Source organism: Topomyia yanbarensis, chromosome 2, assembly GCF_030247195.1.
Source record: "Topomyia yanbarensis strain Yona2022 chromosome 2, ASM3024719v1, whole genome shotgun sequence".
Taxonomy (NCBI): domain Eukaryota; kingdom Metazoa; phylum Arthropoda; class Insecta; order Diptera; family Culicidae; genus Topomyia; species Topomyia yanbarensis.
The window spans coordinates 167,362,595-167,375,783 of record NC_080671.1 but is presented as its reverse complement, the minus strand read 5'-3'; the positions used below and the strand labels follow the sequence as shown (position 1 = coordinate 167,375,783).

The 13,189-nt window shown below is 39.7% G+C and overlaps 1 protein-coding gene across 1 annotated transcript; it reads right to left on the bottom strand.

The window, feature by feature from the left end:
* Positions 1-800: 800 nt before the first annotated feature.
* Positions 801-12,194, bottom strand: LOC131679877 (cardiomyopathy-associated protein 5-like). Its single transcript, XM_058960628.1, has 3 exons — positions 12,070-12,194; positions 3,851-3,905; positions 801-2,087 (listed from the first exon to the last, which is right to left on the bottom strand). The coding sequence occupies exons 1-3, from the start codon at positions 12,192-12,194 to the stop codon at positions 801-803; spliced, it is 1,467 nt and encodes a 488-aa protein (XP_058816611.1).
* Positions 12,195-13,189: the final 995 nt, after the last annotated feature.

Sequence of the window (13,189 nt, the reverse complement as noted above, 5' to 3'; positions counted from 1 at the left end):
AAAATTTAGGAAAAAGAGAGTTATTAGCGTTCAAAATAGTGACGCAAACATGACATCGATAGATTTTAGAATGACACGCAGTCTCAGACTCATTATAGGAAATTCAACGCACCATCATCTTACAACAATCTGAAGAATATATATGATTGTTTGGTTCTTTACCAACCGTAAAATTTATTTCTGATGTTTGGAAACGTGCAAAACAGCCTGATTTTTCAAAACAGTTGACCTTAAGTCTTTCCTGTTTAACTCTGGTTGCAAATCTCAAACTGGTTATTTGTAGTGTTTGAAGACGACAGAAGGAGCTATTAATTGGCCTGTATATTAAGACCGGTATTTTGAGGACAATTAATGGCAGCTGCGACCTGGTTGGAAAATTGTGGATCATTTCGCACATTTTTAGCATTGAAGTCAAGGTACAGAAATGAAACTTCGTTTATGTACCAGATAATGACTCCAGTCCACTTTTTGTGATAATGTGTGTGATGTTTTGCCAGCAGATGCGTACTTGAGATCAGTACTCATTGGAAAAATGTCCTGAAAGTCGGTGAACATCAGCTATTCGCACTAAAACGACAATTCCTTGTTAGAACTGTTGAGCTAAAGCTGGTAGCTCAAAACGGTCATCTACATTTCTTTTAGAACTGAAATTTTCAAACGCTTCAAATAATTATTCTAAATAACAATATTTATTATCAACAGGATCATTCCACGTCAATCAACCGAGTTGCGTGTGTACAGGTAGACTAGAGAAAGAGTAACAAGTTTATGTCGTTGCTAAACGAACTATCAGTCCTGCATTACTGCTTGGATTCGCGCTTATGATGCATCGGAATGTGATGATGTTGTTCATGATGATCTTCACTCTGGTGCTGATGCTGCTGCTGCTGTTGTTCAGCTTCATTTTGATACTGATGATGTTGCTGGTGCTGGTGCTGCTGCTCATGTTGATCTACCTCATGCAGCTGCTCATGTAGTTCGTGTTCACGCTGTTCATGTTGCGTGTGGTATTCTTCGTTAGCATCGTGCTCATCCTTGTGCTGAACCAGGTGTTCAGCATCATGATGAGCGTGATGTTGTTGTTGTTGGTGCTGGTGAGAATGGTACTCTCCATCATGATGTTCCTGATTGATTGGTTCCGAAATGTATCCGGTCAACTTGAGAGCAACAGGTTCATCATCATGTTCTTGTTCATGTTGGTTATAATGCTGTTGATGTTGCTTCTCAGCTAGAACCGGCCTGTGAATGTATACAGCGTACGGTTTTGGAACCTCAACCTTATGGACGACAGGAACTGGAACCCGTTTCTCAACTTCTACCGTTACTGGACGGTCAACGTGCTTGATGACTTCTTTCTCGATGTACACCGGATATGGCTTCGGGACCCGAACGGTGTATGGCTTAGGAATTTCGACTTGAACCTTGTGGACTACTGGCACTTTAACTTCCACTGGAACGGCTACAAAGCGTTCAACTTGGACTGGCACTTTCTTTTCCACGACGACTGGAACTTTCTTTTCCACTTCGACGCGGTATGGGACTGGACGATCAATGTGGACTTTTTTCTCAACGTACACTGGAACCTTCTTTTCAACCTCTACTGGGTATGGCACCTTAACCTCGTACGGGACTGGACGATCTACATGAACAGGAACTCTCGTTTCGTAGTAGACTGGAACCTTGCGCTCAACCTCGACTCGGTATGGAACTGGACGATCCACATGAACTGGAACCTTCTTTTCGATAATGGTATGCTTCTCTACCTCAACTTTGTAGGGTACTGGAACATTTTTAGTGATATAGGTAGTCTTACCTTTCTTCCAGTCGTGAGTATCGTGAGTCTGATAAAGTTCATGTTCGAAATGTCTCTGATCTTCCAGATTATCACCGGAAAAGTAACCATAAGAAGGCTTGAATCCGCTCAGCATTTCCGATTGGTGTCCGAACGCATATTTGTAGTCACTAAGTCCTCGTTTTTCGTGTAGTTTAGAATCGCTACCGTCCATCTTGATGTCCACTTCTTTCATCGGTTTGTCGATGGCCGCACCAAGCGTAATGGCCACAGCCATTGATAAAATAACTAATATCTATCGAAGAAAATGCACCGTAAGTTATTTGAAGATCATTTCAGTAATTATCAAAAAACTCAAACCTCCATACTGGTCCCGTTTGCACTTATCGAAACTGCACTACCAAATCCGGTGAACGATCGCAAACGAATGATGCTCTACGGTGACGATCACGTACCGTTTTATAGTGAATCAATTTCTTCATCCCGAACTCTTGGCTAATAGTGCTGTTTCCGTTGGCATTTTTGCTCTAACGAAGGTACGGGTGAAAGAGTTTATTGTAGGCCCAGATAGCAACGAAAGAAGAAAAACACACGTGAGTTTATTTTTTCGGACCAAGGCCACACCTAGCGACGATGGCAGGTAGCACAACTCATTGATAAATCGCCGAATCGCCCAAAGCGATTTGGGCTTTGATGGTGCGGAGGTGACCGAGGTCAGGTAACGTGCTGCCCGATATAATGTAGTGTGCAATTTAATCACATCACTTGGTAGGAATCTATAAACCATGGCTTCAGCCAAAAGTTATGAATAGTGTATTTTTTTCCTTTCTACTTTGATAGTAATCGTCAATTTTAATTATTGTGCGAAGCTTCAGCGGTGATATCATGTACAAAAGATATTGAAGTCATTCAGTCATGCAGTGAAATTGCCAATTTTTACAAGGTGCTGTCTATATATCATTCAATAATCAAAGTGGAAAGGTGATTTTTATGATCTTTTTGACTGTTAACAAAACGCATCTGAGTATAGAAATTTCATTCCGATGTACTACCTTCTCATTCACGAATCTTTGTATATCAAGATTGAGTTTGTCATACGCTGACCAACTCTGACAAAAAAATCCGTACACCATACCGCAACGAAACGAAATCGTTCACCACGCTCAGGCAAACAGTTTGCATAGCGTACGGATTTTTTTGTCAGAGTTGGTCAGATACCCTTATCAAAAAACCACGAACTAATGAAATTCGATTTCGTTAAAAAATATTTTAATTAACCTTTCTTATAACAAGAAATAAATAAATTCTATATTTAATTTGCAAAAGAGCGAATAAGATTTGTAAACAAACTTTTATTTTGATGGTTTCTCTTAATTTACTATAATTTAAAAGCAGAAAACAATTGAAATTACTTCTACGAAGGGTAAAAATTTACATTAACGCATATTTTTCATGAAATTCCACTCTGCAGCAGACTAATGAGCGAAACAAGTTTGTTTACAAAAAACACTTTCGCCTTTTTGACGAATCAATATTGAATTGTCAATTTCATTATTTCGCATAATTTATTATAAAACAGTCTGCAGTATTGGGGGGTGGGCGTAGCGTATCGGTAAATCGATTGCCTTGTACGCAGCGCACCCGGGTTCGAGTCCCGACCCCGCACATAGGGTTAGAAATTTTTCATAAAAGATTTTTCTAACCCGAAGAGGCGAATGACCTTAAGGTTAAAACCTCTATAATCAAAATAAGAAAAAATCGGCAATATTGAAATTACACTAGTTCATATAAAAAAACTCCGAAATAATGAAATTCGATTTCGTTAAAAAATATTTTAATTAACCTTTCTTATAACAAGAAATAAATAAATTGTCAATCTTATTCAATATTTCGCATAATTTATTATAAAACAGTCTGCAATATTGAAATTACACTAGTTTACGAGATAAAAAGAAAAAACTGATCTGCAATATTTGACCGCCATTTATCATGTAATATCGTGGGCTGGATCCGAAAATGAAGTCAAAAAAAATTGCGGTGGAACAGTTTTCGAGTTACGGTAAAAACAATTTCAGCTTTAAGATTAATAATACGTTCAGTAAAATTCAAATATCTTCGGATATAGCAATTTTTAAAAAAAATGGGTTTGGTAAAGATTTTGGGCGCGATGAAGTAAGGCACTTATTAGTTTAAATCGGATGTAAATTCGTCCCTGTTGTTCTATCTTATGACAAGCACCATTTCGCACACTTCGAGAAAAACGAATTTGTAAGTTTGAAATACAATATTTTGCATATTTTGAATATTTTTATTACAAATGGTAGAAATATTTCAGAGAAGACAATTATTGCTTCTATCTATTCTGCATTAATCTCAAAATTATTACGAAGATCGGTTCTTTATATTGAGTTTACAGTGTTGCCAGTTTTGCTATATTTTCAGTTTGAAACTTACACTGCATTTTTCTCACAATTCGTGTATTTTTATTTTGAAAATGTTATTGTTTATGCCATTGTGATTCTCAGATATATTTACACAGAAAAACATTTAAAATATCAAGATAACTTGAGGTAATCCCAAGACAAAAATCACAATTTCTCAACTCGTTTCTCGGTATATATCAGTAAACCAAGTAGAGCGTCAAAATTCTGAAAACGCCACTTTGTATAGATTTTTCAGACAAGTAACGTGGGATATATAACTCAGTTTACCCTAAAATGGCGTTTGTCATAAGAAAGCACAACAGCGACGAATTGTGAAAGTTATTAAATTTTTAGTCTTTGAGGTTATCTGGGTCAACTTATTGAAACGTCTCAATCTCAATTTTCAGGCCTTTTTATGAAAATACTGGGTATTTACAGTTAGAATTTTGGTCAAAAAATAAAATGGAGAATTTTCAGAAAATTTTATCTAGGTTAATATTTGATCTCTAACACTAATTTCAGGCTCAATAAAATAATAAGCCTTCGAATGATTCGTATGCAGTACCGCCTGTAATATTTAAGCACGTCATACGGATTATGATATTCTTATGATTCAATATTCGTTGTGAACTAAACCCAACAAAAGTCATATTTCGAAACTCTATCTGCTCAATTATGTTTTGTACAATGTAATACAAACTCCGCGAATCCGTAGACACGTGTCATATCACATACCACTTGTTACGACACGTGTTGCACAACTGACAATTTTTTGGCCTTTATAGAACATGTGGAAGATTGTAGATTATTTCTTATGAGAACAAACGGATCTCTAAATACACGCAAGAAAAAACGCGTCGGGTTGGTGTTGTGTTCAAAAACGATACGTGGGTTCTGGGTTGAGTGGTCGCCTAAGGAGTAGTTACCTCAATAGCGTACTAGCTGCGTAGTGTCGGTTTAAATACGTATTAGATGCGTAGTGTCGGTTTAAAAGGAGTAGAGGGTGTATATACCAGCTAACAGGGTTGAAGTATGTGGGGTCGTTTCCGATTCGAGTCTGAGTTGTGAGGACCTACTGAAATATTGGACTGGTTGTTTTAAAGACCCCATGCTTACCTCAACTCAGACTCTTATCGGGTGACCTTCGCCGTTTCTGCTCTACCAAACTACCTCCTCTTTGACAAGGTTCGGCTACCGCCTCTTTGTGCCGCGGGTCATGAACTGTACTAATTGCAAACAATTGGAACACACAGCCTCCTATTGTAACAATAAGGCCCGTTGTAGGAAATGCGGTGGGAATCATGCGAATGATTCCTGTGGAAGGAATGTCGAAAAGTGTCTCTACTGTGGGGGAAACTCACATGATCTTCCGACATGTACCGCTTACAAAAGCGCGAGGAAAATCTTAAGCGTTCCCCTCAAGGACATTCTAAGCGATCTTTTGTAGAAATGCTTAAGAGAGCTACGCCACCGGCCTCTACGAACATCCCTCTGCTCGACATAGCTGCGGTTAGATTGCATGTGGAAGGTAGTCTCTGATCCCCACGGCAGCGACCATCTGCCAATCTTATTTAATATGGCTAACGGTTCAGGGCCACCGAATACAATCAATGTTTCGTATGATCTCACACGAAATGTTGATTGGAAGAGCTACGCGTTCGCGATATCCGGAAACGTAGAGTCGACACATGAGCTTCCACCGGAGGAAGAGTATGGGTTTCTGACTGGCTTGATTCTCGATACCGCGATTTAAGCTCAGACTAAACGCGTACCAGACGCGAACTCTCATCGGCGACCTCCAAACCCATGGTGGGACAAAGAGTGCTCATACGTGTACGCGGAGAAGGCCACCACGTATAAGACCTTCCGGGACGACGGCTACCGACAGTACGCGATGGCAGAAACACGCATGAAGAGTTTGATGAAAGCCACTAAATGTAGCTACTGGCGCCGGTTCGTTGACGGATTAACAAGAGAAATATCGATGAGTACTCTTTGAGGCACGGCGCAGCGCTTACGAAACCGAAACAGGACTAACAAGAGTGTGGAATATTCAAACCGTTGGATATTTGATTTTTCCGCCTACAACGGCACAGAAGATCTACCGCGCCGCGCTCCCTCACGATAACGCGAACGAAACACCGTTTTCGATGGAGAAATTTTCAGTTGCTCTCTTATCATGTAACAATAAAGTCCCCGGGCCAGAATCAAATTTAACTTGTTAAAGAATCTGCCAGACTCTGCCAAGAGACGCTTGTTGAATTTATTTAATAAATTTTGTGAGGGTAATATTGTCCCTTATGACTGGAGGCAAGTAAAGGTCATTGCCATCCAAAAACCAGGAAAACCAGCCTCCGACCACAGCTCGTATCGACCGATTGCAATGCTCATCACACGGATTAGCTGCATAGGTCTTCCCCAGGGCCCTTCTCTACAACTTTTACGTGAATGACATTGACGAATATCTTGTCAGTTCCTGCACGCTAAGGCAGTTTTCAGATGACGGTGTGGTCTCTAATACAGGTCCCAAAGCTGTCGATCTACAAGGACCATTACAGAATACCTTGAACAATTTGTCTGCTTGGGCCCTCCAACTGGGTATTGAGTTCCCCGCGGAGAAAACTGAGCTAGTCGTATTTTCAGGAAAGTGTGAACCAGCGCAACTACAGCTTAAATTAATGGGTCAAAGTATAGCTCAGGTTTCAACTTTCAAATATCTCGGGGTCTGGTGCGACTCTAAAAGTACCTGGAGATATCACGTTAGGTAACTGAAACTAAGGATCAACTTTCTCCGTACAATAACCGGAACATCGTAGGGTGCTCACCCAGGAGACCTGATCAGGTTGTACCAAACAACAATATTGTCGGTGATCGAGTACGGAAATTTCTGTTTCCGCTCCGCTGCGAACATACATTTCATCAAACTAGATCGAATCCAATATTGTTGCTTGCGTATTGCCTTGGGTTGCATGCACTCGAAACATACGATGAGCCTAGAAGTGCTGGCGAGCATCCTTCCGCTGAAAAATCGATTTAGGAACCTCTCATATCGATTGCTCATCCGATGCGATATCTTGAACCCGTTAGTAATTGCAAATTTCGAGAGGCTAGTCGAGCTCAATTCACATACCCGATTGATGTCCTTGTACTTCGATTACATGGCACAAAATATCAATCCATCTTCATATTATCCCAACCGCGCCAATCTCCCTCATGCTTCTGATTCAACTGTATTCTTCGATACATCCATGAAAGACGAGATTCGTGGAATCCCGGATCACATACATCCGCAAGTGATCCCAAGCATCTTTCCCAAGTAACAATTAAAGTTTTATAGCACGTTACAAGTGCAATCTAAGTTTTATGAGTCGCTATAAAACTATCATAAAACCTCAATTGTTACTAGGGTTCATAGTAAATTTCGAGAAGTCGACTGAAACAAGATGTTTTACACCGACGGGTCGAGCCTCGACGGCTCCACTGGCTGCGGTATATTCAATCAAAACCTCACCGCCTCACTCAAACTCAATGATCCTGCATCAGTTTACGATACAGAACTTGCTATTCAGTATATCCTTGGGATCATTGAAACTTTGCCCACCGATCATTACTTTATTGTCTCGGATAGCCTCAGCTTAATCGAAGCTCTTCGTTCAATGAAACCTAGAAAGCACATTCCACATTTTCTGGGAAAATCTGGAAGCGCCTGCGTGCTTTGTCTGTAAACTATTTAGCTAAGGCGGGCGCTTTAGAAGATGACATATATTAAAGACCAATTTGCTTCAGCGAATTTTTCAGTATTACTCATCAGAGAACCCTCGAAAGTTGGCAATCTTCATGGAGCAATGGGGAACCAGGAAGGTGGTCGTCGTCGATACCTTAGGTGATAATCCCTAAGGTATCGACGAAACCTTGGTTCAACGGGATGGATGTGGGCCGGGATTTCATTCATGTGATGTCTCGGCTCATATCAAATCACTACACGCTGGATGCTCATCGTCGACGTATTGGGCTTGCAAATAGCAGTATCTGTGCCTGTGGCAACGGTTATCACGATATCTAAAATATTGTCTGGGCATGCGCTGAGTGCTGTTCTGTCAAATCTCAACTATTGGATTCCCTTTCGGGCCCGAGGAAGATCACCCAATGTCCCGGTTCGAGATGTACTGCAAGCCGCGATCTCCTCTATATGCCCCTCGTATACACCTTCCAAAAAACCATGAATATCCAGATTTAACTGCCCCTATCATTTCTCTTATCATTCCCAGAAGTGCCCTCCCCCGCCTACCGTACCCCAACGATGGTTTGATGCGACTCCAAGACGACACAAAACATCTCTGTCGAATGACCCAACAAACACGAGACCTACAGTACAACATCACACGCGCTACGAAATCGTCTGGAGAAACCCCTGCTTGCTCGAGGAACACCACCCGGCGTCCCAATACATGATGCATTCGTCCGAAACTGTAATCCTTGTCGTTAATTCCCGGAAACTAAAAATTAATACCCCCCCCCCCCCCCCCCCTGGCAGCTGTGTCTGCCCACTCTCCGCTGTCTCGGATACACAGATGTAGGACTTTATCCCCCGTCTCCTCCCGCATGATTATCTTTCCAAAACATATATGCCCCCTGGCTTCTAGTTTTAGTTGATCAATATATAATGTCGTTAGGAAATGCCTTACAGTACCACTACTGAAAAATAGCCCGAATTAATCCTCCTAATCTTAATAAAATTGAACCACTCCCTCTAGTTATTTCTAGTTATAATATGCGTGTAAAATGTTCTGCTTAATTAATAATTAATTGTTTTAATAATATCATTTCAAAAAATCCTAAAGAGCATTACTGTACAAAAAACACACAAATGACCGCCCCCTTAATCTTACAAATATTATATTATCCCCTCTTTTATATGTATAAGTTAGCTGTAAAATCTCTTCAGTTTCATTATAGAAAAACAAAATTATATTTAAATGTGTAATCCCATAGTTTTAAGAAATTCAAAATGTAAATCAAAGAAAAAATAGCTCCGTTAAGCTAACGCAAACGTGTCTTATCAAATAAACGAATTGAATAAAAAAATAACAAAAAATCAAACTAGGTAAACTTTCGCAAGCCCTCCCCCTACCGTCCTCCATCGTACAAACGTAGACTTTTACTAGACTCTCTCGGCCTTCCATGAGTCTAAGTGGTCCCTAAGTAGCAATGAGAGAAGCTCTTTGGTAACTTACTCTTCTGTGCATTACTCGGTCCTTTCAACATGTACTACTCAACTCTTCGCATAATACTAAACATACTACTTCTACTAAAAAGCGTGCGCTTTCGATATGTACTGGAAAATTAGCGAAAAGTGTTATAGTGACGTTGTATTAATCGAAATAGAAAGTAAACAAAGAGAAGCTTTTAACGTTACCTAAGTCCAATTGAAATTGTTCTCTAGAATTTGTTTTTAAAATAATTTAGGGTATGTATTAGGGTGGGGCAAAATGATCGTTTTTCCAGCAAAGCACTTTTCTGGTTCCTTTTGGGGTCCCAAACAACTGTGCAAAATTTGGGGTCGATTGGTATTGACTCGGCGTAGCGCATTGCGTTTGAAATTTGTATGGAGATTAGTATGGGAAAACCTACATTTTTGCATTTCTAATTCTACAGACTATAATTTTTCCTGTAGTATGCCAACAAATAGATAGAACTATAGTCCAGAATATGCTGAACAACTTTGCCGAAGGTTGTATGGTGTTAGAATGTCTCTAAGCCATGTTATAGCTGTTCAAAGTTCGATACATCGAATTAAATGCCAAAAATCATTTTTATTGCCAACACTGCCGGTGTACCAATGGTATTTCATATAGAATTACAAAATAACATTATATATTTTAGTTTTACCACATTGGTATGTTTGAATGAATTATTCAAAAGCCTTAGATCAATTTCATGAGCGTAGGTAGTTGAGCAATAGGGCGTAGTGAGGGGTGAGTGGGATGGGGGGGGGGGACTTTAATATGTAGAAATTCCAACTGAAAAGTTACACAATGTCCTACAATTACACAATGTCCTACGCATAATAGTAACGATGAAATAAAACATACTGTATCCCTTTGCCTTGACTTTTATCAATAGAAGTTACGTTACAGACTGAATCAACTGATGTCGAGTTGACATATCAGAACAATCTCCATACAAATTTCAAACGCAATGCGCTACGCCGAGTCAACACCAATCGACCCCAAATTTTGCACAGTTGTTTGGGACCCCAAAAGGAACCAAAAAAGTGCTGTGCTCGGTTGATGTGACTATGATTACGTGTTTCCATATAACAATGCCCCACCCTAGTATGTATTGAACGGATGATCGTGGTATACCATTTATATTTAGGTTAAGAAGGAGAATTTATATTTGCATTTTCGGATTAATTCCTTTATCAGTTTTTACCATAATTTTGTTTGAATCAAGTAGAATTTTTGGTGCGAGATCTCATAATTTATTATTATCATTAGAAATAAGTATATTTTAAGGTAACTCTCTAAAACATGAACCCGAATGGAGTCAATACCATAAGAACATCAAATGACATGTTGCTAACTTTGAGATAAAGTAACAGTAACAATATGGTTAACACTGCTCGGTTTATTTCAGGATATTTCGAGCAAACATGATGTTGTACGGACAATTTTTTCACATTGCTTTAGTAGTTCGTAGTACTTTTTAAAGAAATCTTTTTAAATTTGTAAGTATGTAACCCAAAACATCTAAATATTATAGGTAGGTAGGACAAAGATGATTACTATTCAATTTAGTGAGTAAAAGGATCATTTTACTCAGGACGGGCATAGCGTAGTTGGTAATCAATTGCCTTGTACGTAGCTCACTTGGGTTCGATTCTCAACCCCGCATATAGAGTTAGAGATTTTTCCAAAAGAGATTTCTCTAACCCGAAAAGAGTGTGCCACCATGGCACAGACCTCACTGAAAGTTTTTAGTTCAGTTTGCTTTTTATTCGTTTCTCTCCAGCATCTCCAAGCACTCATTTTCATACTAATTAACAAATTTATTTTCTTTTTTCCTTTTTTATTTCGACTAATAGTTACAGTTCCGATCTGTATACTTCACATCCTTGCTCTCACATGAGTACTATGGCTATAAATTTTCATAACTTTCCCTACCCAGCAATCTCTAGCTGATTGAATGTCGTTAAAAAGTAACACGTTTATTTTTATCAAATCAATTAATTGATAAAAAAAACAATTATCGAAACATCAAAACATCACACAGTCTATATGACGATTCAAAATGCACTTTACGACCTCGCCTTTTCCTTTCCACTATCACTGACGTTTCATGTTAGATGGGATTAGACATCATTCCTACTTGTACAAATTTTACGCCTTGTGTAATTATTTAATGTGGTTTTCCTTCCATCCTAATTTATGTTGATACTAAATTTAATTGGTGTCTCCAGAGTCGTAATAATAATATATGTTGTGCTTTATGGGCTGCCCTATTTTGCAAGCTTGCCCATCCCCTGGTTGCTAGTGCATATTTAGATCATTGTGTACGACATCGCTTCTGTTCACCATATCGGTAGAAGTCGAAATCGTTTTCCTGGAGACATTTTCAGGAATTCGTATCTATGGGTACAAACGGTACGCCTGCTACTAAATACGTGTATGCTTAGGGTGACATTGTTTGTCTACTAGCGTGCCCCGTTCCCGTTTTCCTGTACATATAGGGTTCGTTCGTAAGAGGTTCAATCGTAACTAGTTGAATAGGAGACGTCTTTCGGGCTCTATCTCAACAACGAAATCTATCGTCTCAAGCAGCAGACTTCAAAAACAAATTCACTCGACGGACCGTATCACCACAGAGTCGATGAACGAACCTTCCGCTTCGAAGCTGTGTGTAGCTAGTGTAGGTACTTTGGCTTCATACGGCAATATTGTATTCGTAAACCGCTCGAGGACAGAAAACCAACCCATTACGCTATACATGAAGAGGTAAACGAAATCCTCAATGGAGCAGCATGGTAAATCTCATAAAGTGAGCTCGAAGGGCTTTTCTTTTGGCTTTTCGTTTTCTTTCTCATTCTTCCGAATTGCCCATACATACATGCACGACCAAGACCAAAACGTTGGAAATCGGGGATGAATTTACCGGTATTAATTTCTGAGCACACCAAAAGCATTTGTCGAGGTTGCATCGTCACTGAAGCAACGGAAAGTCATCCTACTCCCACATGCTGGCTCCTATCTATGTAGGTACATACAATATCGCCTTTTTGCACAATGCAACGGGACGAGCTAATTGAGCAAAATAGGGAAGAAGAGCTGTAAATTATTACATTAATAGCAATTAAAATTTTAAAACTTTCTCCTTGTACGTAGGTACCTGTACGTACAGCATGCTACTCGTTCTCGTTGGTAGATAGGCGCTTGAGTGGCCATAATCGTCAGGGTAGTTAGACATTCTTAAGTCGAAATAAGCTGTACCCACGATTAATCAACACCATCTAAAAAAGGAAACGGATCCGATTAGTTTGCGTTACATGGAGCTAAACCAGTTACAATGTAGAAAATCTATGTAATAAACTTAAAAATATGCAATATTATTTAGGGGATCCTGCGGAGACTTGATCAGGTTTTCAATCATCAGTGGCGTAGTAAGAAAAATTTCCGGGAGGGGTATATTAATATTGTGTGTAGGTATTGTCACCGTTTACGGGATCGCGGCTGCACTCAACCTCCGAGGATGGTCGTTGCAGTTCCTGAAGTGAACCGGTTTAAGCCCCAACGCCTGGTATGGGCGTTCCGTTTTTTAGGTATGGGAGGGTTTTTGAATCTGGATAATTGATTCGGGATGTTATGAGCAGATAATATATTCCTACTCACAATTTAGTTTATACACCATTCTACGGTGGCGGCGGTTTCGATGGTGGCTTTCTCTGGTGGGTATCAATCTCGACGAGGCGATGAGC

What these genes read in the sequence shown, in the direction of transcription:
- LOC131679877 (XM_058960628.1), bottom strand. Translation starts at nt 12,194, where the DNA reads ATGGGTTGGTTTTCTGTCCTCGAGCGGTTTACGAATACAATATTGCCG. An exon ending in ATCGACTCTGTGGTGATACG is followed by an intron (nt 3,906 to 12,069) that starts GTCCGTCGAGTG and finishes CTATATCCGAAG; the next exon opens with ATATTTGAATTTTACTGAAC. An exon ending in AAGCTGAAATTGTTTTTACC is followed by an intron (nt 2,088 to 3,850) that starts GTAACTCGAAAA and finishes TTTCTTCGATAG; the next exon opens with ATATTAGTTATTTTATCAAT.